General features: G+C 41.2%; 1 protein-coding gene across 2 annotated transcripts in view; it reads right to left on the bottom strand.

Moving 5' to 3' along the window:
- VWA3B (von Willebrand factor A domain containing 3B) overlaps positions 1 to 24,020 on the bottom strand; it is a gene marked incomplete at both ends in the record, with an annotated part of 205,589 nt that overhangs the window by 68,963 nt on the left and 112,606 nt on the right. For both annotated transcript variants that reach the window (XM_082851818.1, XM_082851817.1), the window contains 3 exons: positions 4,758 to 4,900; positions 8,274 to 8,401; positions 17,523 to 17,705. In XM_082851818.1, coding sequence (XP_082707944.1) covers positions 4,758 to 4,900; positions 8,274 to 8,401; positions 17,523 to 17,705 — 454 coding nt within the window. The remainder of the gene's footprint in view (positions 1 to 4,757; positions 4,901 to 8,273; positions 8,402 to 17,522; positions 17,706 to 24,020) is intronic.

Here is a 24,020-nt window from a genome sequence, read left to right as displayed (position 1 = left end):
CTACTCCCCCAGCTCTGTACAGTCAGTCACCACATTTCATCACTCTTCTAAATTAAAAACTGAAACAGAATAAAAACTCAGCACAGGGATGCCTGCCAACAGCAACAATCCCAAATCTAAGTGACCGGGTACAAATGACCAAAGGCCATTAAGATGTTCAGGATGAGCGGCAAGCAGCATTTCTAGCAGAAGCCACGTGTACTGGAATGGGCAGGCAGGACTGGCACAAGGGATGCTGCCGCACAAGTGGCCCAGTATGGGAATCCTCTTTGTCCCCATGGGCTCAAGACAGAGACACCAGGGCAAATGGACAGATCATGCAAGAGGGACCAAGCTTCAGCCAATGCCTCTTGGTCCCTACAGGGTTGAGGCTCTCTTCTCCTGCCCAGAGACATGGGGACACGCAAGAGACAGTGTGTGTGTGGCAGGGGAAGCCACCACAACCTTCCTCCACTGAGAGGCATCTAGCATCCTGGCCTGGGATACTCCTCTGCTCCCTCAGGCAGCACCAGTAGGAGCCCCAGTGACACCAGGAAACCAAGCACCAAAATAACACCACAAAGGCTGTGAAAATGAAATTACCACCGGAACCACAACCCACAAGAGCAGGCCATGACCTATGGGCTAACTTTAAACAGGACAGCTGCTACCTAAAATAAAAGATTTACACAGCATCCAGCGTCCCTAACATAATAGACAAAACATTCAGGATACTGTAAAAAAAAATCACCCATCATTTCAAGAATAAACATCATTTCAGGAATAATCACACCTTGATGGAGAAAAAACAATCAAATGATGCCAATACCATGATGAGTCAGAAGCTGGAACTACCTGACAAGGATCTCAAAGCATGTCAGAAACATGCTTCAGCAATTAATTACAATTTCTCTTGAAACAAATAAACAAATAGAAAATCCCAGCTAAGAAACTGAAGTTATAAAAGTTTCCAAGTGGAAATTGTAGAACTGAAAAATAAAATATGAGAAATTAAAAAAATTTGTGGGATGAGCTCCGTAGTAGAGTGAAAATGGCAGAGGGCAGCATCAGAGAACTCTGGGGACATAAAAATAGAATTCAGCCGATTTTAACAACAGAGAGCAAATACAATAAGAAAAGATAAACAGAGCCTCAGGGACCTGTAGGGTAATAGCAAAATACCCAACATTCATATTATCAGAGTCCCAAGACAGGGAGGAAAAAAGTGGGACTGAGAGACCATTTGAAGAATAATAGACGAAAACTTCCCCAATTTGGTGAAAGATACAACACACAAATCAAGAAGCTGTGCAAACCCCAAACAGGGTAAACCCAAGGAAATCCATGCCAAGATGCGTTATAGTTCAACACTGAAAATTCGAGACAAAGAAAAAATTTTTAAAGCAAGCCAGAGAGAAAGGACCCAGTACCTAGAGGGAAGCACCAGTTTGAACAACAGCAAATTTCACATTTAAAAAGTAGGAGGCCCGAGGAAGAGGCACTATGTTTTTCAACGACAGACAGGAAAGAACAATCAACTGCAAATTCTGAATATGGCAAAAATGTCCTTCAGGAACGAAGAGAAAATAAAAACATTCCTAGACAAGGAAAAAATAAAAAATAATTGTGGCTAGCAGACCTACCTTTAAAGACTGAACACAGGAAGTTCCTCAAACAGACAGGAAATGATAAAAGAAGGAATTCTGGAGAATCAGGAAGGAAGAGAGAACAAGAGAGAGCAAAAATATGGTAAATACAATAGATTATCCTTTCCTCTTGAGATTTAGAAATCATATTTGATGATTTAAATAAAAATTGTAGCATCACCTGATACTCAAGACAATGATATTTAAAACTGGGGAAGGCAAAGAAACCTAAACTGAAGTAAGATGTCCACACCCACAAAAAGTGGTAAAATGTTGATACCAGAAGAGTGTTATAAGTCATGTTTATATGCTGCTATACCCAGAGAAACCATACAAAGAGTTACACTCAAAAGCACTGCAAATAAACACTAAGGCCAAGTGGAAGATATTCCAGACATACAAGGCTGCTTCAACATTTGAAGCAATCAATGTAATCCACCATCATATCAATAGACTAAAGAAGGAAAACCATATGATATATCATTTGACACAGAAAGAGCATTTGACAAAATCCAGCACCAGCTCATGATAAAAACTCTCAGAAAACTGGGAATGAGGGGAACTTCCTCAACTTGATAAAGAATATCTACAATAAACCTACAGCTAAAATCATAGTTACTGGGGAAAGATTGAATATCTTTCCCCCTTAAGACCAGGATAAAGGCAAGGATGCCCACTCTCATCACCCTTGTTAAACATAGTGCTGGAAGTTCTAGCTTCTGCCAACAAGGCAAGAAAAAGAGATAAAGCCAGAAAGACTGGAAAAGAAGATAAAACTGTCCAAATTTGCAGATAACATATTGTATATGTGAAAACAGTAAGGAATTCACACACACACACCAAAATTTAAAAAAAAACCACCCACAAAACCCAAAAAACTCCTAGCACCATTAAGTGAGTTCTGTAAGGTTGTTCATTATGGGATCAACACACAAAATCAATCACATGTTGATACACTAACAATGAACATACAGCAACCTATATTAAAAAACCAATACCATTTGTAATTGTTCAAAATACTCAAATGAAATAATTAGGTATATACTTAACAAAATATGTACAGGATGTGTAAACTGAAAATTACAAAATGCTGCTTGTAAGACATCAAAGAAGATTTAAAGACATGGTCATGGTCAGGGGTCATGTTCATGGGTCATGCCACATTCAGAGGCTGGAAGAATCAACATTGTGGAGATGTCAGTTGTTCCCAGATTGATCTACAGGTTTAATGCAATTCCTATCAAAATCTGAGAGGATTTTTAGTAAACAGAGACAAACACATTCTAAAATTTAAGCAGAAATTTCAGGCCCTAGAATAGCTAAAATAATTTTGCAGAAGAAAAATAAAGTTGGAAGAATCATTGTATCTGATATTAAAGCTTACCTTGTAGCTACATTAATGAAGACATTGATCAGTGATCTACGTGGAGAGATGTACACATAGATCACTGAAAACAGAACATATAGTCTAGATTTAACCCATGCGGATATGCCCAGATGATCTTTGGCAAAGGTGCAAAATTAATTCAATGGAGTAAGTATAGCCTTTTCAACAAATGCTGCTGAAGCAACATCTATAGGCCAAACAACAAACAAACATAAAAAACCTTGATCTAAAACTCACACCTTATACAAAAATTAACTCAAGTGAATCATGGACTTAAATGTAAAATATAAACCTACAAAATCTGTAGGAAAAAACATAAAAGCTAATCTTCAGTAATTAGGGTTAGGGAAAGAGTTCTTAGATTTGACACCAAAACCATGATCCATAAAGGAAAGACTGATAAATTGGATCTTATCAAAATTAAAAGCTTTTGCTTGGTCAAAGACCCTAAGTAGAGGACGAAAAGACAAGCTACAGACTGGGAGAAAACATTTGCAAACGACATATCTGATAAAGACCTAGTGTCTAGAATACATGAAGAACTCTCAAAATTCACCAATAAAAAACAAATCGATCCACATAGAAAATGGGCAAAGCACATGGGCACAGACATTTCACTGAAAAGGATATATGGAAGAGGATAGCTATTTCACTGAAGAGGATATATTGTGAATGAGCACATAAAAAGATGTTCAATATCACTAGCCATTAGGGAAATGCAAGTAAAAACCACCGTGAGATGGTACACACCTATCAGAACAGTTAAAATAGAAAAGAGCGACAATCAATACCAAGTTCTGGCGAGAGTGTGGAGAGACTGAATCACTCATTCTTTGCTGTGATAATATAAAATGGCACAGCCACTCCAGCAAGTAGTCTGGCAGTTTCTTATAAAACTAAACATTCAATACTATATGACTCAGCAATGGCACCCTTGGGCTTTATCTTAAAGAGATGAAAAATTATGTTCACATAAAACCTGTACAAAAATGTTTATAACTGCTGTATTCCTGATAGCCCCAAACTGGAAACAACCCAGATGTCCTTCAACAGATGAATGGTTAAACCAACTCTGGTACATCCATATCACAGGCTACTACTCTGTAATGAAAAGGATTGAACTGCTGATACCTGCCAGAAATCTGGATGAATCCCAAGGAAAATATGTTGAGTGAAAAACGCCAAAACCCAGAGGTTATGTGCTGTATAATTCCGTTTTATATAACATTTTTGAAATGACAACATTTTAGAAACGGAGAACTTAGTGGTCCCCAAGAATTGGGAAAGGGTGTCAGAGGGAGATGGCCGTGGTTATAAAAGAGCAATGCCAGGGATTCTTGTGGTGATGGAGATGTTCTGTAGCTTGACTGTGATGGTGGAAATATGAAACCACGTATGATAAAATCATATAGAAGTACACACACACATAAATGAACACATGCAAAACTGGGGCAATCTGAGTAAGATCGTGGATTGTATCAATGTCGATCTCCTGGTTGCAAAATTGTACTATTTTTTCATGATGTTACCATTGGGGGAAGCTGGGGGAAGAGCAGATATACGGGAGCTCTCTGTATTATTTCTCATAACTGCATGTGAATGTATAATCACTTCCATAAAAATTTCAATTTAATAAACACAGGTTTAGGCTTCTTTTAAAATATTATGGGGCTTTAGTTTTATTCTACCTTCTTGCATTAAAGGAAAACTGGTAATGAGAGTCAAACCATTTTGTTCACTGATACCTGCGTGGAGGACTTTCTTTTTCTGAATCTTTTGACTTGACAGGTCCTCTGGTACTTTTGACATTCGTGTTGATTCAACATCAGCGTGAGATTTTGCACATTTTTCTGGGGTTGAAACAATGGAACAGATTTCTTTTTGATGCCTGTTTTAGATAAAAAGTAGACAAAGAAGATGAAAGAAAAAAAAAAAGGAGGGGGAAACAAAATTTCAATCAAGAAGGCAGAGCTAGATCAATACAATCGTGTTGAATGCTGCAAGCTTAAGAAGTGAGCCGCTCCCCTTATATTTGGTTAAAATAAGAATAGTCATTTATCTCTGCCCCCGCAGAAGAGTGCACAGGAGCCCAGCCCTGGCTCACACCACAGCTCTGTTCCTTCCCAGCTATGTGACTAAGTGCAGTCGCTCGATCCTCTAAATTTCATCACTTCCCTCACCCACAAACTGAAGGAAACATCAGCTGGGCCCTAACAGCATGGAGCTGATGAGAGGATTAACTCCAGAAAGAGTCTGTTGTAAAGCAGAAAGCATTATAGAAACCCTTTTCTCTAACTAAAGGGTTGAACAGCTAGCTCTTATAAAAGCCAGAAAAGGGAAACCCCTGCCTTGAACCCTCTGCCAGCACCAGATCATGGCAAACCATTCTGTTGAAGATCTCGGGCCAGGAGGGATCCCCCAAAATTCCTAAATATTTTCCCAGACACACCTTCTCTGACACTCTGAACACAGCAACCACAGAAAGGAGTTTCCAGAACAACCTCCTGCTCCAACACTGTAAAGCACGCCCTCCTTCCTTCACCTCCCCCTCCAAGCCCATCTCCATGGAGCACCCGCCCAGTGTCCCATGATGCCCCACCACACTGCATCCTGTGACAAGGGCCCAGGCTTACATTCATTTGTGCACCCCAGTTCGCCTGGCGTATGATTTGTACTCAGTAAATGTTTGAAAAAAGAAAGAAGGGAGATGAGATTTGGAGGCTGTAACATTTATTCCACCTGGTAAAAAACTCAATCTGTTTTCAACCACAGCTAGGTAGGCGAATTAACTTTTCCTAATGATATGTTATAAGGAAGTACAGAAGCATAATACCTATAGAATGAGGCACTGCATTTTACTCTTTTCTTTATATTAATTCAGAGCTCTTATTATGTGCTGGGCATGCCCTCATTTAATCCACCCAACAACCCTATGATGACCATTACTCCCCTCTTATAGATGAGGAAATTGAGGCTCAGTGAGGTTAAGTAGCTTGCCCAAAGTTACTAACATGTAATGGTGGGAAGCCTGGATTAAAACACTCCCCTGCATGACTCTAGAACCTGCTCCTTAGAGCCCCTAAAATATATATACATATAAAAAACCAAGAATACATCTACTAGTCAATCAATAGCAGCTACAGTCAACTGACCAAACCAACTTCCAAGCAATAGCTGGTCATGTTGTCCTGACATTTTTTAGTTTGATTAAGTAAGGGGAAGAAGACAGGTAAGGTACTAGCTGAAAAGTATAGAGAAGATAATTGACACTGATGTGCTGCTCATTTATTTCTTAGTTTATTTGCTTAAATTCTCCAGATTTAGGAGATGTATCTAAGCTTTCCCAAACAAATTAAAAAAAAATAATGCTGTAAAATCTCATTATAAGAGATGCCTGGGGGCTTCGCTGGTGGCGCAGTGGTTGAGAGTCCGCCTGCCGATGCAGGGGACACGGGTTCGTGCCCTGGTCCGGGAAGATCCCACATGCCGCAGAGCGGCTGGGCCCGTGAGCCATGGCCACTGAGCCTGCGCGTCCGGAGCCTGTGCTCCGCAACGGGAGAGGCCACAACAGTGAGAGGCCCACTTACCGCAAAAAAAAAAAAAAAAAAAAAGAGATGCCTGGTATAACATTTATCTTTTTACTGATTCCATGCTCATGCCCTGCCCCCAGCCCATATTAAATGCTTAGTTTGCTAAGAGGAAGACAATCAATTTCGAAGAAGGAGAAATCCTGATTAATATGTATTTTCAACTTCTTTCCATTTTAGATAAAAAGTAGACAAAGAAGATGAAAGAAAAAAAAAGGAGGGGGAAACAAAATTTCAATCAAGAAGGCAGAGCTAGATCAATACAATCATGTTGAATGCTGCAAGCTTAAGAAGTGAGCCGCTCCCCTTATATTTGGTTAAAATAAGAATAGTCATTTATCTCTGCCCCCGCAGAAGAGCGGACAGGAGCCCAGCCCTGGCTCACATCACAGCTCTGTTCCTTCCCAGCTATGTGACTAAGTGCAGTCGCTCAGTCAGTTGCTATCACTCTTTTAAATAAAAAGACATCTTCCTGATGGGGTATTCATATGAAGCTGTGACACTTGAATATGTGTACAATGTGAAATCATTTAAATAAGATTTGACACATTTTCTGAGTGTTTGTTAGGGTGGTTTTGATCTTTATTTAAGGAACTACTAGTTAGAAACATATTAGAGGGAATTCCCTGGTGGTCCAGTGGTTAGGACTCTGCGCCCTCACTGCCGAGGGCCCAGGTTCAATCCCTGGTTGGGGAACTAAGATCCCACAAGCCATGTGGCACGGCCAAAAAAACCCCAAAACCAACCAACCAACCAAACACAAAACCCCCCAAAATAAACATATTAGAATACAGGATGGGAAAAGACCTGAGGAATCATCTATCCCAAATTCTACCACCACACCCATCATTTTAAAGATGAGGAAACTGAGACCCATGGCAATGGACAATATGGAGATCCGCCAAGGTCACATAGAGTGAAGTCTGGACCTTGGCCTCCTGACCCTGAGTCAGATCTCCTTCATGACACAGCACTCCTGCTCTGCTCCGTCACTGCTTCAGTTGGTGGGGGGTATTGTCCTCACTGGGTGGAAATGAGACATCCTTAGGGCTCATGCAAGGGTTTCAGAATCTACATATAAGGATGACCATGTGGCCTCTCTAAGCCAATCGTTATTATCTTTTTAATATATTTAAAAAATTTTTAAGTTATTTATTTTTATTTTTGGCTGCGTTGGGTCTTCGTTGCTGCGCGCAGGCTTTCTCTAGTTGTGGTGAGCTGGGGCTACTCTTCATTGCGGTGCGCGGGCTTCTCATTGCGCTGGCTTCTCTTGTTGCGGAGCACGGGCTCTAGGTGCGTGGGCTTCAGTAGTTGTGGCACGTGGGCTCGGTAGCTGTGGCTCGCGGGCTCTAGAGCGCAGGCTCAGTAGTTGTGGCACACGGGCTTAGTTACTCCGTGGCATGTGGGATCTTCTCAGACCAGGGCTCGAACCTGTGTCTCCTGCATTGGCAGGTGGATTCTTAACCACTGTGCCACCAGGAAAGTCCGCCAATCATTATTAATTTACTAGATTATGAGTTCCCTTTGCTTAAACAAAAATCCTAACATAATCATACTACGTGATTCTTTAAAAGAAATCTCACAAAGTATTGCAGAAAGAAGTGGCAAAGAGATCCAGCAGAGCATCCTAGGGGACCCCCTGCGATGGGGAAGTGGGAGCTCTGCTGTGCTCACCTGTCTCCATCCTTTTCTCCGTTGTACCACCAGTCCATGACCAAGGACTCCGAGTAAAGGTCTTGTACCTTCTCCAGGTCACTGCGTCCCTGCTCCATTTCCTTAATTAAAAGAGTCAGATCTTCATTCTGCCAAAATAAGTTAATGCATTACGAGATTAGAGTTCAGATTTCAAACATTTCTAACAGAAAACGGACTGTATCAGGAAAAGTAGAATCTAAAGAATTTCATGTAGTTCTTATATTATTCCTTTTTTAGACAGCCCAATTGAGGTATAATTCATTTATATTATAACAAACTGAATGTACGTGAAGTGTGCCATTTGAACAGTTTCGACAGTCACGCCTGTGAAGTCATCACTGCAATGAAGACAATAAACATATCCATTACCCCCGAAAGCCTCCTAGTTTCCCATTGTAAATCTGCCTTTCCTTTGCCTCAAAACCTCTCTTTCCCCAATCAACTACTCATCTCCTTTCTGTCACTATATTAGTTTCGATTTTCTGGAATTTTATTTAAAGGACTCATATAGTATATACCCCTTTTTTGGTCTAGCTTGCTTTACTTTTATAATTATTTTGAGATTCACCCATGATGTAGCATAAATCAGTAGTACATTCATTTTTATGGCTGAGTAGTATTCTATTACATACCGAATTCAAAATTTAGTCACCTGTGGATGGACATTTGAGTTTCCAGGTTTCGGCTATTATAAATACTAAAGCTGTGAACATTTGTGCACAAGTCTTTGTATGGACATCTGCTTTCATTTCTCTTGGGTAAATAAATAGGAATGGAATGGTTGGATCATATGGTTGGTGATGTTGAACTTTTAAAGAAACTATCAAACTTTTCCAGAATGGTTGTGCTAGTTTACATTCCCTCCAGTAATGAATGAGAGTTCTAGTTCCTTCATATAATTGCAAACACTTGATGAGGTCAGTTGTCTTAATTATAGCCATTCTGATAGCTGTGTAGTGGTATCTCATCATGTAATTTGTATTTCCCTAATGACGAATGATGTTAACCATCTTTTCATGATCTTGTTTGCCATGCATATATCTTCTTTGATGAAGTGTCTGTCCAAATCTTTTGCTTATTTTTTGTTTCTTTGAGTTTTGAGAGATCTTTATATGTTCTGGATACTAGTCCTTTATTAGATATACAATTTGAAAACATTTTCTCCCAGTTTACAACTTGTCTTTTCATTATCTTAGCATTGTTTTTTAAAGAGAAGCTTTTAATTTTGATCAACTCAAATTTATCAGTTTGTTCTTATATATAATTTGCTTTTGATAACCTATTAAAAAAATTTTGGGGGCTAACACAGTGCCTCAAAGGGTTTTTCATATGTTCTCCTCTACCTGGAAAAGACCTAGATTTTACATTTGGATCCATGTATCATATTAATTTTTGAATACGGCATGATGTATGGAGGAAATTGTGTTTATTTTGTCCAATTGTTCCAACACCATTTTGGGGGGGAATAAAAAACTATATCCTTTTTCCACTGAATTGCCTTTGCATCTTTGTTGAAAATCAGTTGTCTACATATGTGTCAGTCTATTTCTGGTTTTGCTATTCTGTTCTGCTGATCTATATACCTATCTTTACACTAATACCACCCTGTCTTGATAACTATAGCTTTATATGTCTTGAGATCAGGCAGTATTAGTCCTCCAACTTTGATTTTCTTTTTCAAAGTTTCCATGGAATTAGTTTGTCAATTTTGAATTGAAAAAACCTGCTGAGATTTTGATTGGGATTGTGATGAATCTAAAGATCAATTGAGAGAGAATGCACATATGAACACTGTGATGTCTTCTGACCCGTAAACAAGATACATCCCTCAGCAATGTTTTGTAGTTTTCAGTATACAGGCCCTTTCACATATTTTGACAAATTTGTCCCTACATGTTTCATACTTTTGATGCTATTGTAAATGATAATTTTTATTTTTCTTTGCTAATATGTAGAAACAAAATTCATTTTTGTATGTTGACCTTGTATCCTACAATCTTGCTAAATTCAATGATTAGCTCCAGCAGCACTTTTGTATATTCCATTGGATTTTCTACATGTATAACCATGTTGAATGAAAATAAAGACGGTTTTACTTCATCCTTTCCATTCTGGATGGTTTTCCTGCCCCCTGGTTTATTGGGCTAACTAGAATTTCCATTACACTGTTGACTAGGAGTGGTGAAAGCAGACAACCTTGCCATTTTACTGATGTGAGGGGGAAACCGTACAATCTTTTACTATTAGAGTATGGTGCTAGCTGTAGGTTTTTCCTAAGTGCCATTTAACAGAATGAGGAAGTCTGTTCTGTTCATATTTTGCTGAGAGATTTCATTAGAAAAGTGTGTTGGATTTTGTCAAAACTTTTTCTGCATAAATTGAGATGACTGTAAGGTTTTTAATAAAGTATGTTAATTTGGTGAATTGTATATCAATTTTCAAATGTTAAACAGAACTTGCATTTCTGGGACAAACCCAACTTGGTCCTTATGCATTCGACTTCTGTATGCGTAAGGAATATTAGCCTATAAGTTTCTTGTCTGATTGTATTTGCGAGGGTTTGGTATCAGGTTAATGCTTGCCTCATATGAAAGTATTCCCTCCTTTCATTTTCCTAGACGGGTTTGTGTAGAACTGATATTATTTTCTCCTTTAAATGTTTGATGTAAATTAGCAGTAAAGCAATCTGGGCCTGGAGGCTTCTATGCATAAAGGTTTTTAACTACAAATTCAATTTCTTAAATAGATGTAAGGCTGTTCAGGTTATCTATTTCTTCTTGAGAGAGTTTTGGTAATTTGGGTCTTTTGAGCAGTTTATCGCTAGATGTTGAATTTATGATTATTTTTTGCGTTACCAGTAAATTGTCTTTTTAAAATTAAATAACTGTAGATTTCATGCAGCTGTAATAAATAATACAGAGAGATCCCATGTACTCTTCGCCCAGTTTCTCCCAAGGGAACGGCAGACACTCCCAGTGTCTTTTCATCCTATTAACAGGGTCTTTTGCAAAGCAAAAGGTTTTATTTTTGATGAGGTCCAATTTATCCATCTTTTCTTTTATGGATCATGCTTTTGTTCTCAAGACTAAAAATTCTTTGCCTAGCCCAAGGTCCTTGAGATTTTCTTCCATATTTCTTTCCAGAATTTTTATAGTTTTATGTTTTACATTTAAGTCCGTAATCCATTTTGAGTTAATATTTGCATGAAGGGTGAGGTTTAGGTTGAGGTTCACTGTTTTGTCTGTGAATGTCCAATTGCTCCAACCATTTTTTGAAAAGGCTCTCCTTCCCCCATTGAATTGCTTTTGTACCTTTGTCAAAAATCAGTTTGGCATACTGGCATGCCGGGTATACTTCTGGGTTCTATACTCTATCCATTGGTCTAGGTGTCTGTTTCTCCACCAAAGCCATACTGCCTTAACTAACGCAGCTACACTGTAAGCCTTAATACTGCAATTATTTCTCCCACTTTATTCTTCTTTTTCAAGATTTGTAGGGTTTTCTAGGGCCTGTGACTTGCCATATAGATTTTAGAATAAGCTTGACCACGTCTGTAAAATACCTTTCTGGGATTTTGACAGGAATTGGATTCAATCTATAAATCAAATAGATCTCTAATATGTTCAGTCATCCAATCCATGAACAAGGTATACGCCTGTCCATTTATTTAGGTTTTCTTTGATTTCTTTCTTCAGCCTTTTGTAATTGTCAGCATAAAAATCCTGTACATAGTTTTAAAATATACATCTAAGTATTTCATATTCTTTGGAGCAATTGTAAATAATATGGAATATTTAATTTTGACTTCTCAAAATGTGATTGAATTTTGTGTGCTGATCTTGTAACCAGTGGCCTTGCTGAACTCACTTAATAGTTCTAGAAGTTTTGCTTTGTTTTTTAGCTCCTTGGGGTTTTATGTGTAGACAACATGTTACGAGCCAACAGGGACAGGTCTCTTTCTTCCTTTCCGATCTGTATGCCTTTTGTTTATTCTCTTGCCTTGTTGCCATGGGTACAGCTTCCAGTCGTATGTTAAATAGGAGTGGTGAGAGTGGATGCCTTTGCCACGTTCTTGATCTTAGGAGGAAATTATTCAATCTTTCACTATTAAGTATGATTTTACTCGTAGGTATTAAGTTGATGTAAGTTGAGGAAGTTCCCCTCTGTTTCTATTTTGCTGAGTTTTTTATTATTAACGGGTGTTGCATTTGGTCAAGGCTATTTGCGCACAATAATACGACCATATGATTTCTCTTCTTTAGCCAGTTAATACGCTTGATTACGTTGATTGATTTTCTAATGTCAAACCAGCCTTGTACATCTGAGTAAAATCCCCCTTGGTCATAATGTATAATTCTTTTATACGCTGCTGGATTCAGGTTACTAATGTATTATTGAGGATTTTGGCATCGTTGTTCATTGGTATATTGGTCTGTGGATTTCTTTTTTCTTTTTTTTTTTTTTAATACTGTCTTCTGGTTTTGGTGTCAAGGCAATACTGGCCTCATAAAGAGAATTAGGAAGGAAGTGATCTCTCCTATTTTTTGAAATAAATTGGTTTAATTATTTTTTGAACTGTTTGGTAAAATTCTCCATGGAGCCATCTGAGCCTTGGTATTTCTCTTTCAGAAGTTTTAAAATTATAAATTCAGTTTATTTTATGATTTTAGTGCTATTCACATTGTCCATTTTATCTTGGTTGAGTTTTGGTAGTTGGTGGATTTTGTGGAAGTGGTCCATGTTTTTTCTAAGTTGTCAAATTTATGAATGCAAAGTTGTTTGTTGTATTCCTTTTATTATCTTTTAAGGACTGTGAGATCTACTGTGATGTCCCCTATTTCATTCCTGATATTAGTGCTTTGTGTCTACTCTCTTTGTCTTTGTCAGCCTTCTGAGAGGTTTTATCAAATTCTTGAGAGAATTTTTTTTCAAAGGAACAGCTTTTTGTCTCATTGATTTTCTCCACTGTTTTACTATTTTCAATTTCACTGATTTTATGCTCTTATCTTCATTGTTTCCTTCCTTCTGACTGCTTTGGGTTTATTTTGCTCTTCTTGTTCTAGTTTCTTGGGGTGAGAATGCAGATTGTTGATTCAATACATTTTCTTGTTTCCAATATAAGCATTTAGTGCTATAAATTTCACTCCCAACACTGTTTTAGCTGCGTTCCACATAGTTTGATGTGCATTTTTGTTTTCATTCAGTTCTAAGCAAATTGAGAACTTTTCTTTGACTCATTGATAAAGGGTTTTCCTGGAGTGGACCATTTGCTTGGGCTGGGTCCCTCCTGCCTATTTTTCCCTCCCACTCTGGCATCTCTGTACAGAGGTGGAGTCTCAGGACCATGGGGGTAAAGAGGCTTCCCAGAGGGGGCCACTTGTGGCTGTGTCCCTTTGACTAGTCCTCTCACTTACTCCAGTAAACCTGTTTTTCTGGTACATGTTTTATATATTTGGGAACTTTTATAGTTAAAGTTCATTTTCATTTGGGCATACCTGTGTATCTGGTGATTTTTTTTTTTTTTCAGCTGTTTTCATCAAGGCGAACTGTCACAGCGGCCAGAGTCAGGAGTTCAGCTCTCTTTTTGTGGGACAGTTATCTCCACTTTGTTCACAGTCAGAGGCTCCTAAGGGTAGGGGTTAACAGAGCACTGAGTAGCCCCACATAGCACACCTCCTTTGACCTTGTTGATGCTGGATAGAGGTAGAGGCTCAGCTCTCCACTGCGGGAGGAGCGCTGTGGGGTTAGTCCTATTTCATACTACCTCAACTATCTTATGCTGGTGGGTGTTGTGGAGGCAGCTTCCCACCAAGCCTCACTGACACAAAGGATGGGGGAAAGTGGAGTGTCTGTCACCTATCCCCAGCCCACACTTACTTTTTCATTTTCATTGATGCTGGGTGTTTGTGGAAGCTTAGCTCCTTGCTGATCCCTCTGCCATGAAGGCTGTGGTGAAGAATAGCAGTGATGCCCCTGATCTCACAGTGCCTTGTTAAGTCTCAGCGCTGCCTGGTGGGACGGTGGTTCAGCTGCCACTGGACTTAGCAGTGATGCTCCTGGTCTCACAGTGCCTTGCTAAGTCTCAGCGCTGCCTGGTGGGACGGTGGTTCAGCTGCCACTGGACGCCTTGGACAACACCCTGCTTAGGGAACGAGGGCACTGCTTACTTCTACCGGAGTGGGGCGGGATGGATGACCAGCTTCCCTCTCAATCCTCTGATACTACCTTAGCGCAGGATTTGCAGCACACCTGCTTCTGCCTGGTGGGGTTTGGAGAATCAACTTTCCATTCAGCCCCACTCACACTACCCCAGCAGAGAAGCATTGCCACTGGCTTCCACCATGTCGGGGCTGGAATATTAGCTCTCTGGGCAGATATACTGATACCACCTGACAGGGATATCAGAGCACCATCACTTCCTTCCATGGAGCAGGTGGGTGGTAACGGAAGATCATCTCCCTGTTCAGCTCCACTGAAATCCTGGGGAAGGGGATGTAGTCTTCCCATTGATGTATGGCTGGAGTAGGGCAGGTATTGCCAAAAAGGTCTTTGGCTAAGCTAGGGGAAATAGGTTGTTCTTGGGTCATTTTTCGGGTCTGTGCCTGTTAGGGATTCCAGGTTGGAGGCTTTGGCAGTGCCCCATCTGGGGTATATGGAAGACAATAATAAAACCCACAGAACTCATGCCACGTCATTCCTTAGGTTCTGAGGTCCCCAAGGCATTCCACCTCCTTCTTTCTACTTTTCAGAGTCTTCCTTTGCTTGTTTGTTGTTTTACGTCCAGGGCTTTTAAGCTGTAAGACAGAGGACCTAGGAGGAATGGGGCTACTCCATTATTGCTGGAACTGGAAATCCCTCCAGTTATTTATAATTAGATTTAAATAACAAGGTAAAAAAACGTATTTACCCATGCAGTTACCATTTCCTTTGCTCTTCATGCCTTGGTGTAGGTCTGTATTTCTATCTGGTGTGATTCCCTTCTACATATAGTACTCTCTTTAACATTTCTTGTATTGCAAGTTTATCGGTGATGACTTACTTCAGTTTTTGTATATCTTTATTAACTTTGCTTTTTGAAATACATTCTGCATATAGATTCTACCCTGACAGATGTTTTTCTTTCAGTACTTTGAAAATGTCACGTCACTCTCTTTTCACTTGCATTGTTTCTAATGAGAAATCTGCTGTCATTCTTATCTTTGTTCCTCTGTACATAATTCACCTTCCTTTAAAATTTTCTCTTTGTCACTGTTTTTGAGAAGTTTGATTCTGATGTAACTTGGTGTCGTCTTCTTCACGTTTATTGTGCTGGGGATTCACTGAGTTTCTTGGATCTGTGGATTTAAAGTTTTAATCCAATTTGTAAAATTTCTGGTCACTGTTGCTTCATATATGTTTAAGCTACTTGAATTTTTCCACAGCTCACTGATGCCTTGTTTTCTATTTTTCTGGTTTTTTGGTTTTAATTCTCTTTCTTTCCTATGTTACATTTTGGATATTTCTATTGCTATCCTGCAGTTTACTAATCTTTTGTTCTGCAATGTCTGATCTGCTGTTCATCCTATTTACATGTATTTTTTTATCTCATACATGGTACTTTTTTATCTCCAGAAGCTTGATTTGTGTCTTACTTGTATCTTCCATGTCTCTCCCTAACGTTTTGAACATATCAAATACAGTTACAATAACTGTTTTCATGCTCTAATACTAACATCTGAGTCAGTTTTACATGTTTCACTTTTTCTGTTTTTCTCCTCATTATGGACCTGTATTTTCCTGCTTCTTTGCATGCCTGGTACTATTTGACTGGATGTCAGAAACTGTCGATTTTACTTGGTTGAGTGGTGGATATTTTTGCTTTCCTATAATTATTCTTGGGGTTTGTTCAGAGATGCAGTTAAGTTCCTTGGAAATGGACTGATCCTTTCAGGTCTTGCATTTAAGATTTTCTAGACAGAACTGGAGCAGTGCTTGGTTGTTCCCACTGCTAAGAGAAGATCATTCTTTAAATTCTACCCAATGCCCATAAGATTATGAGGTTTTCCAGTATGACTGATGGAAGTAGTCAGTATTCTCTGCCTTGTGTGAGCTCAGAGTACTGTTCCCTCCAATTCCTTTGGATGATTCATTTCCCAGACTCTGGTAGTTTCCTCACATGTAAGCACTGATCAGTACTCTGGTTTGTCACTCCTTAAAGCAGACAGTAGGACAAAAACCACATTCTCTAGAAGGGCATTCTTTTTTTTTTTAAAAAAGGATTATTTATTTATTTATTTATTTATTTGGCTGTGTTGGGTCTTTGTTGCTGCGCGCGGGCTTTCTCTAGTTGTGACAAGCGGGGACTACTCTTTCGTTGTGGTGCGTGGGCTTCTCATTACGGTGGCTTCTCTTGTTGCGGAGCACGGGCTGTAGGCATGCGGGCTCAGTAGTTGTGGCTCACAGGCTTTAGAACACAGGCTCAGTAGTTGTGGCACACGGGCTTAGTTGCTCTGTGGCATGGGGGATCTTCCTGAACCAGGGCTCGAACCCATGTCTCCTGCATTGGCAGGCGGATTCTTAACCACTGTGCCACCAGGGAAGCCCATACGAGGGCATTCTTGAAGGGCATATCTTCAGGCCAAGACTGGAAGACTGGAGCATAGGATTTTATTTACTTTCTCCCATTAGTGCATTAGAATGGATTGCTTTATCAGGTGTCACGTGGTCATATAGCCTGAGAAGTCAGAAGACAACTCCCTAACATCTGAATTTTTTGAAAGTTTCCCACAAATGTCTGTAAACAGGCAGTGGTTAATGAACTTTATGTATGGACCCCCAGGATGCTTGTTAAAAATACAGATTCCTGAAGTTTGGCAAAATGTTGATAATTGTTAAATTTGACTGATAGGTACATGGTCCATATACTCTTCTACTTTTGTGTTTGTCTGAAACTTTCCATAATAAAAAGCATAGAAAAAAACAAAATATATTAAGATTCCTAGGCCTCTATGCCTAGACCCTGATTTAGTAGCTCTGAAGTAGGACCCAGGAATCTGCATTGTCACAGGTGCCTTAGCTCAGGTGGTCCTTAGACCACATTTTGTAGTATGCTCACTGTTAAGTGATTCATTTTCTCCACTTAGGTGTCCTTGTGGTTGCTGTTTTCCCAATTAAAGTCTCATCCATGGGCCTCCAGCCATTAGTGCTGAAATAAGTGAACACTCTCTTCTCAGCCCATTAAGCTCTTACCTGAACAGCCTCTGGAGGACAGGGATCCTTGTAACCAAAACTGTAAGAATGGAACTCTCCTCCAGTCAAAGCAGCAAGCTCTTTCAAAAATCCATTTGCAATCTCATCATTGTAACAGAAGGAGATGGTGTAAATAGGGACTTTCTGAAAACATCTGGCCTGCTCTATAACCATTTTAGGTGGCTGAAATGATAAATTTTGAGGGGAAAAGGGGAGAAGGAAAGAGAGAGGAAGAGACAGAAAAAAAAAAAAGACGTGAAAATTCCTAGTATTCGCTCTAGATAGTGAAATTCTCAAATAGTAATCCTGTATACAGTGGAGAGTGACTTCTTGGAAAGGTGTAAATTCAATTCAATAAACAAAGCAAACATTGCCAGATAGTGAGAGTATGAAGACCAATGACTCAGCTCTTGCCCTCTGAGGGCTCACAGTTTGGTGGGAAAAAATCTGGGAGAAATATTTGACTAACCAAACTACTCAATTTCAGTGCGCCTAAACCTGAAGTCCATGCTTTTAAAATGCTGGGCTATACTTCTGAGCACTTAAAGTATTAGGGTCATGGGTAATACACCTTGGCTATTGGGATGCTACAGAGTGAGGTCACCAGATCTCCATGTGGCTTCCAAAACATCTACTCCCAAAAAGTAATTTCTAGGCCATGGTCAATGTGTCTCCCACAGAGTGAAAATAGAGACATTGATTTAGGGTCCTTCCCTGTGCTGGGCACTCTGCTGGGGACAATAATATCCCAGTTAATCCTCACAACCATCTTGTGAGAGAGTTTTGGAAAGACTGCTAGTTGCCTACCTCTCCTTTTTTTTTTTTTTACTGTCAGAGCCCTGGTTTTCTTTTCATGGTAGCAACATACTTAGTTAAAAACAAACAAACAAACACAACACATACACACTCATCTTCTGACACTTTTTTTGCAGCTAGGTGTGGCCAGGTCTGTCCATTGAGATATAAGCAGAAGTCTCAAGGGAGAGACTTTTTTTTGCCAATAAAAAAGACAAAGACTTAACAAAAAAAGCTAATATCCTCCCCTTTTCACCCCTGCCCCCTGGAAAGTGGACACTCTGCCTAGAAGTGGAGCAGCTCTTTTGTGACCATGAGGGTGGACGTCACACACAAAGACAGTGAAGCATAAAGATTAAAGGAAGCCTATTTCTTGGAGACGTCCTTGAATAGCTGTATAACCCAGACTACCTTCCGCTGGGCTTCGCAGCCATAGGATATAGGCCTCTCCATTGTTTCAGCCATCACTGGTCTGCTCTTCTGCTTTTCCTCCCAGTAACGTGATTGGCACAGTAGGTACGGATACGGACTCCACTTAAAGATGGAGAAACTGAGGCTCAGAAGAACTAAGTTTCCTGGGGTCATCAACCTCTTAAGTGGTAAGACTAGATTCAAAGAGTTTTTACTCCTAGAAGCAATGCCAGACTATGTGTTTCCCCGTCATTTGCAATAAAGACCGTCTCTTGCTAAGGACTGACTCTCCGTAAACATTACCCGACTCTCAGGAAAGATGACTGATGAACTGCCCTGCCACCTCTCTACCAGCACCACCACACCCAGCTGAGCACCCTCAGAAGTGCCTCTGATTGTCTTGCTTCCACTGCCTCTGTGTTTCTCAGTCCCTCTTTGATGGACCCAAACTGCTGGCTCCAACTGGAGAGTGGCCAGTTCCCACTCTCCACCCCCAGTTCCTATCCTTTGACTGTTAACCCTTCCTATACGTTTGCTATGAGCCCTGGGTAGGCAGGGGGATGAGGGAGGCCTCTGGACTCACCACTGGGAGATGGCCAGTTGAGTGGTCCCCCAGAGACTGGTCTCATTCCAGCCACCACTTACACATGGCTTCAGTCTCTGTATCTGACCAGCCTTGAACCTGTCCTTGCCCATAAGTCCACCCACACCTCTCCTCCTCTCTTCTCTCCCCTCCCCTCTGCCCATTGGCTGGTTCCTAACCAAACAGCAACCTAACCTAGCTGAGGGCTGATCCCATCCCTCTTGTCAACTTCAAGGACAGAGCAAAGCCCTCTCTGCTGCCTGCTCTTCCTTCAACCTAGCTTCCGTTTTGAGGACTTATCATGTGCTGGGCACTAAGGGCTCTGCTTGTGCTCTCTCCCTGCATCCCCCCCACAACCCACCATGGAAGGTACTATCATTATCCTCATTTCTTACAGGACTCCTGGCCACTGCCCCTCAGCCCCATATACCAGACTGGAGATGCTAGACCTAAATTCTGTTAATTTGATAGATAGGGTTTTAGCTAGAAATTACTCCTATATTGACTTACAGCTGAGATATTTGGGAAGGGAAAGAAACTAACGTTGATTTAGTGCCAGCGGTGTGGGTGCCAGGGACTGTGGACAGCGTTTTCATCTTCCATACGCTACCTGACATTATTTCATATGGTCATTTGCTCCTTGCCTATCTCACCACAAAACAGAAGCTTCACTGAAGGCAGGCATGTTGTCTATCTTGCTCCTCACTGTATCCCAGACTGATAGCAGTACCTGGCACATAAAAGGTGCTCAGTAAATATCCGTGGAATGCCAAAACAAAAACAAAAACAACCCCCCCCCCCCAAAAAAAAACCCCCAGTGTTTAGGGACTTCCCTGGCGGTCCAGTGGTTAAGACTCCGTGCTTCCACTGCAGGGGGCATAGGTTCGATCCCTGGTGGAGGAACTAAGATTCCACTAAGGAACTAAGATTTCCACGGGTGGCAAAAAAAAATATATAACCCTGTGAGGAGGGAGCATTAGCTCTAAGTCACGGATGAGGAAATTCACATCGGGGGGCACTTGAATGGCACTGAATGGCCCAGGGTCATTCAGATGGGCAGTGCTGGGGATGAGCTCTAACCCAGGTCTCTGGCTCTAAAGCTGTTTATTTCCATCAGTCCTGACAGCTCAAGAGAGCAGGAGCAAGTCTCTTATGTGTATCGCTGTGAGCCCCCCAGCAGCACACAGCCCCAGGTAGTGTTTGCTAAACCGGCACGAGGTTCTAGTGCCCAGCGTGGTGGTGGAGAGTTGGGCGGAAGGCGGGGCTGCACCTGGATTGCAGAAGGGGCTCCATCCCTGCAACAGAAGAGAGCCACGCCTGTCCTCCCGCCCCAACCCTGCAGCCCCCAGGGATCCTTTTCGCTGGTGGGTGTCCTCACAGCTTAAAAGAAGACTCAGTATGTTGAAGTAAGCCTTTCACCACCACAGCCTGAGTCACCCTGACTCTCCCCAGCCACTTACTATAGTAGCTCAGCTCGCGGGGCCGTGCAATGTGGGGGTCATGTCTGTAGGACACCGAGGAAGCCTTTCTCAGCCCAGGACTCCTTAGTCTGTTCCCCTCAGAGGTCCCGTCGGTCCCTAAGATGGGGCCAAGCAGCACACCTGAGACACTCTCCCCCAGTGCCCTCGTCCCCGAGTCTAAACAGGTGTGCGGCCAGATGTTCCTTTCACCACAAAGGTCAACTTGGGGTGTCAAGAAAGGCAGGGACGGTTCTCCCAACAGCCTGAAGGAGGTTTGTCTGTGCAGAGGGGGTCACCCTGTGCCCTCCCCTGCTCCCATCCCTCGCATACCCTACGTGGGGCTTTATCATCCATCCGTTTTTGTTTAGAACGGTGCAGATACCTTCCTCACGTCCATTCTTGCGAGGGTGAGCCCCTAACTTCAAAGAAGTCCCAAAATAACCACAGCCAAAGATGTGCTGGGCTGCTCCTGACAGAGGCCCTGCAGTGTCCACCTGCACCTACAGATGCCCACCCAAGGACACCTAGCAATCCAGGCTCAGGAAGAACCCTCTGAACTTGACTAATTAAAAGACTTGTCGTCTATATAATTCTGCCCTGGACATTTAATAAACAAGCAGCACGCTGATGTCCATGGAACTGAATCCTGAACAGCATCTCTGTGTGTTCTTCCAAGTAGAAAATTCTGCGGAGTACCGGGAATAATGACATTGGTCTTACATATTCAGGTCCTACAGTCAGTGAAAATTCAAAACCAAATCGAGATCGAGTGGTACATCTTAATGTCCTCTACATAGAACATGAATATCAAATGTCCATTTGTTTTTTTGAGAGAGTCTGAGGAATAATGCAAAATAAGTAGATTGTTTGTGGGGAAAAGGCAGATACAAATATGAAATGCCTGAATAAGAGTTTATAAATCACTTTTTCAGTAACTTGCATATTTCTGATTCCAGCTCGTTCATTTCCCTAGTGCCTCATCATTAAGTGGACCACAGACCCTCTGGGAATTTGGGGGCAAGCTACTGATCTTCTCCCCAGAGAAGTGTATGAGTGCATTTTTTATATAATTTTGGGAGATTCCAGACCCTCATAAGTCTATGATGGACTGTAGACCAAGAATCCTTCTCAACACCCTGCTGGCACAGTGGTACTTGGTAAATCTTCTTCAAGGGCTATTTGGCGTAGCTATCTAAACATATACCTTTTAATTGAGTCCACTTCTCAGAACTTATGCTACAGATATACATGTGCAAAATGATATATGTGCACAGTTACTTTTGCAACCTTGTATATAACAGGAAGATTGAAATAACCTAAACACTCATCACCAGGGGACATGACTAAGTAGCTGTGTGATGGAATAGTAGGCAGCTATAGAAAAAATGAGGAAGCTCTTTATGAAATGATATTAAGCAATCTCCAAGGTATATTGTTTTATTAATACAGTCGCAGAATTGTGTGTGTAATGTGCTACCATTTATGTATTTTAAAAGGAAATATACATAAACAAATATCTGTCTGCATAGCAAACTATCTCTCAAAGAAGATGCAAGAAACTGGTAATATACTGGTAATATACATATCACCTGCCTCATAGCTGGTGAAAGGAGGTGGGAGGGAGGATTTTCTCTACATTCTATCCTTTCGTACCTTTGTCATTTGTACCATGTGAATGTATTACTATTCAAAAATTAAATCAAGTCAATTTTTAAGGTAGTTTTATTAAATCTATGTCATTTAATATGATGCACTCATTGAGAATGATGTTTCTGAAGAATTTCTCATGACTTGGAAAAACGCATATATTAGATGAGAAAGAGCAGAAAATTGAATTATGAACAATTTACACCTTATTCTTCCTTATGATTATATGCTTACTTATATTTTCTAAATTACAATAAAATCAGTTAGGATTTATTAACAAGAAAAAGATCCCCTGTCTGTCCAGATGACTTGCAAGTCAGAACCTGCAGCCTACTTCTTCCCCCAAATGCCAGCCCCATCCTTCTAGGGGCTTTTGGACAGCCGTGAACTCCAGGTGCTCAAACTCAGCTTCCTCCACCAGAAACCCCCAGGTCTCTCCTTTTTAGATTTTAATCAGTTAATAACAATTACTAGAAACCAGCAATCAGTCATCTTGACCCCTTTCTCCCTTGTTCCTCACCCAGCCCCCCACCTCCTGCCCCCAAACTGGCCACCAAGTCCTTTGATGCTACTTCTATGATCTCATCTCTGGAGGGTCCCCTCCTCCGCATTTCTGCTGCTCCTCCCAGCCCAAGATCTAGTCTTTCCCTGGCTCTCCCATCCACCTGTGCATTAGAGGCATATCTCTAACGCACCGGCAGATGGGACCATCTGCTCCTCTGAGAGTCCCTACTGAGGTAAAGCCCATCCTTTGTGTGTGGCATTCAAGGACCTTCACAATCTCCCCCAACCAAACACCCAAGACTCGGCCCTGACACTTTTCCATTCATTGCTCTCGGGATGTTCCCTCGAGCAGCCCACATATTTTCACACCTCTGTTCCTTCTGCCCAGGATACCAGTAATCTCCCCTGTTTAGGAAATTTCTTCTCCTCCTTCCAGACACAGCTGAAATGCACCCTCCTCGGTGGAACCTTGCCTGGCCTTCTCTCCATCGCGTACAGCAGAATTCATCACTGTGCTCCCGTACAGCCCGTAGCACAGGCAACTCCACTCCCTCTATCTCACCAGAATTAACTGTATATGCTAGCGCATCCTCCGATGCGCAAGCTCCCCTAGGGCAGGATATTATTCATCTCTGCAGCCTCAAACGTGCAGCCGCCGCACAAGGAGCATAAACAAGGCACGATAAATCGCCTCTGAATAGAAAGGGCAGTGACATTGATAGGAAAATCATTCCAAATACAATTTCACTTTATACAACTTCGCGGCCATAGATCTAACACGGTAGTAAAATCCAGCTGCTCTAGTATTTAAGCCCTGGACCGTTTGACACCGGGTATTGTACAATATTTGCCTAGCAGTCTTCGCATGCAGACACTTCACAATGAAGGAAACAAGTTGATACCAATTCACTTTAGCGGTTAATTTACATTGTACTGGCCTGCACACCCGTATATTTATTTAATGCCCAGAGCATTAGTCTTTCATTCACAAAGCTCAAAAGAAGATGAACAGACGCCGCTAAAACTTTTCAAATATTTTCCAGTCAGGCTAAACAAAGAACATTTCACCAGAAAGGCATGCTTTTGTTTAAATGATTA

The sequence above is a fragment of the Leucopleurus acutus genome (assembly GCF_964270905.1).
Source record: "Leucopleurus acutus genome assembly, chromosome: 12".
Lineage (NCBI taxonomy): Eukaryota > Metazoa > Chordata > Mammalia > Artiodactyla > Delphinidae > Leucopleurus > Leucopleurus acutus.
This window is presented reverse-complemented; position numbering and strand designations above follow the sequence as displayed.